At 32.1% G+C, this 2,078-nt stretch overlaps 1 protein-coding gene across 3 annotated transcripts in view; it reads right to left on the minus strand.

Annotated features, from left to right (window-relative positions):
• The window catches only part of carhsp1 (calcium regulated heat stable protein 1), a 26,616-nt gene that overhangs the window by 2,339 nt on the left and 22,199 nt on the right, over nt 1-2,078 (minus strand). For all 3 annotated transcript variants that reach the window (XM_016488508.1, XM_016488510.1, XM_016488509.1), the window contains exon 3: nt 583-705. In XM_016488508.1, the coding sequence (XP_016343994.1) occupies nt 583-705 (123 nt within the window). The remainder of the gene's footprint in view (nt 1-582; nt 706-2,078) is intronic.

A 2,078-nucleotide genomic window follows, 5' to 3' on the forward strand; every position in this document is an offset into this window, starting at 1 on the left:
ATTTGGAAATACATGTTATGTTTTCTTAAAGGTTACCTTACAGAATTTGATGTCGTTAAAGAACATGAATAAATCTAGAATTAAGCAAATATCCAAAAGAGTGCAAACGCTCATCTGCAGGTTTCCAACATTCTGTAAAATCCATAAAATAATTTGATGTGCTGAATGTTTGACAAGAGCGCAGCTGGCAAGTCTATCCATTTTTCCACTGGTCAAACACACTTGATCTGAGAGAAGCCAGTGACTGCTCTTATCTCTCATATTCAAGTGTTTAACTGAGCCTTGACCCCAAAACCTTTCACACGCACACTCCACTAGCTTCTATTCCCAGAAGCCCCTCCTTCGTGATCAGTTCAAATCCATCTACAAATTAATAAACTTAAGTTACTGACGTGAATCTATGCACCTGATGGAGCACTAACATTTCTGATCTCTGATTAGGCATGCATATTAATAATGATTTGTGTTTTTTTTTTCCTGATGATTCTGAGTTAACTGGGTTTGTTGTGGAATGTGTTTTGGCTTGGATGTAGGAGCCTGAAATCTTGTTGAAGGTTCAAGATGTTTGCCCGGTGAACTCACTCAGATATGTGCACAAAGATGTCATTGCCTCCGTCTGATGGCGTGATGAAACCGTGTCCTTTGGAACGTGAAAAGCACTTGCAGACCCCAGTGAAGACCGGCCCCTCGGCTGCACGTGCTGCACTGGAGTAGTAGAGAGGAAAACGTATGATTCAACATTCTACATATGGATGAATTTCACAGAAATGTGCCTAGGTCACAACCTAAAAACTAATATGGAACATTTGGATAAGTAAGATGTTTTAAAATGTTTTTAAACATGCTCTGTTCACCAAGGCTACATTTATTTGATTAAAAATACAGTAATATTGTGAACTATTATTACAATGTAAAAGAACTGTTTTTTATTTTAATATTTTGAATATAATTTATTCCTGTGATGGCAAAGCTGAATCTTCAGCATCATTACTCCAGGCTTCAGTGTCACATGATCCTTCAGAAATCATTCTCGTGTGATGATTTGGTGCACAAATATTATCAGTTGCTATTTGTGCTCAATGATTAATAATGGTTCTTATTGTCAATGTTGAAACTTTTTTTTTTTTTTTTGCTCAATATTTTTGTGGAAATAATACATTGTTTTCAGGATTGTTTGATAAATAGAAATTTCAGAGCAGAATTTATTTGAAATATAATTTTTTTGTAATATTATAAATGTTATAAATACAGTCTCAAATACTTGCAAAATAAAAGTATTGATTGCCTTTTTTTTGTATTATCTTACTGAACCCAAACTTTTAAATGGTAGGCTATGATCGTGGTTTTCACAAAATGAAGCAGCACACCTGTTCTCATTGATGATAATTTTCAGGGGACGTCGCTGAAGGAAGGTCGATTTGTTACTAAGTTTTTAAATGACGTTGTGATGTCATTGCACGATGACATCATTACGTAATTACAACGCAAAATTGTGTCACTACATCATATTTCAGCAAAAAATATATTTTATATATGTTAATTTAGATTTGTTTGTAAAATAATATAACGTACTATAATATTAAGATATAAATAACTGTATTTTTAAATACAGCATTGAATTATTGAACACTTACACATTTTTGAACACTTACAATGTAAGTTTTTTTTTTAGCTAGTAAACTAGTAAAACTACACATTCTGAACAATTATAGTTTTAAGCAGTGTATTAGCAGTTAGTTAGTTAGTATGCTTCTGTAAAAAATAGAGCACAATCTACTATTATAATATGAAGGATTTTTCCTTATTGGTTTTTCTCAGTTTTTTTTTGTACCTGCATTTTAAATTACGCATTGTATTTTATGTTTTCAGGTTACAATGGATAATGAATAATGGATAACGGATAATGTCCTGGAAAATAACTAGTACCTTTTCCATTTTTCTAGATAGTTTTCTTACAGTGAACTAACTTATCAACAATCACAGGAAGCTACTAACAAGGTGTATCATAAATGAGCAATTATTCAAATATTCAATTATTATTATTAAATTAAACAATTGCTAATAGCAGCTAATTTAAG

Source organism: Sinocyclocheilus anshuiensis, unplaced genomic scaffold (assembly GCF_001515605.1).
Source record: "Sinocyclocheilus anshuiensis isolate Anshui unplaced genomic scaffold, SAMN03320099.WGS_v1.1 scaffold461, whole genome shotgun sequence".
Taxonomy (NCBI): domain Eukaryota; kingdom Metazoa; phylum Chordata; class Actinopteri; order Cypriniformes; family Cyprinidae; genus Sinocyclocheilus; species Sinocyclocheilus anshuiensis.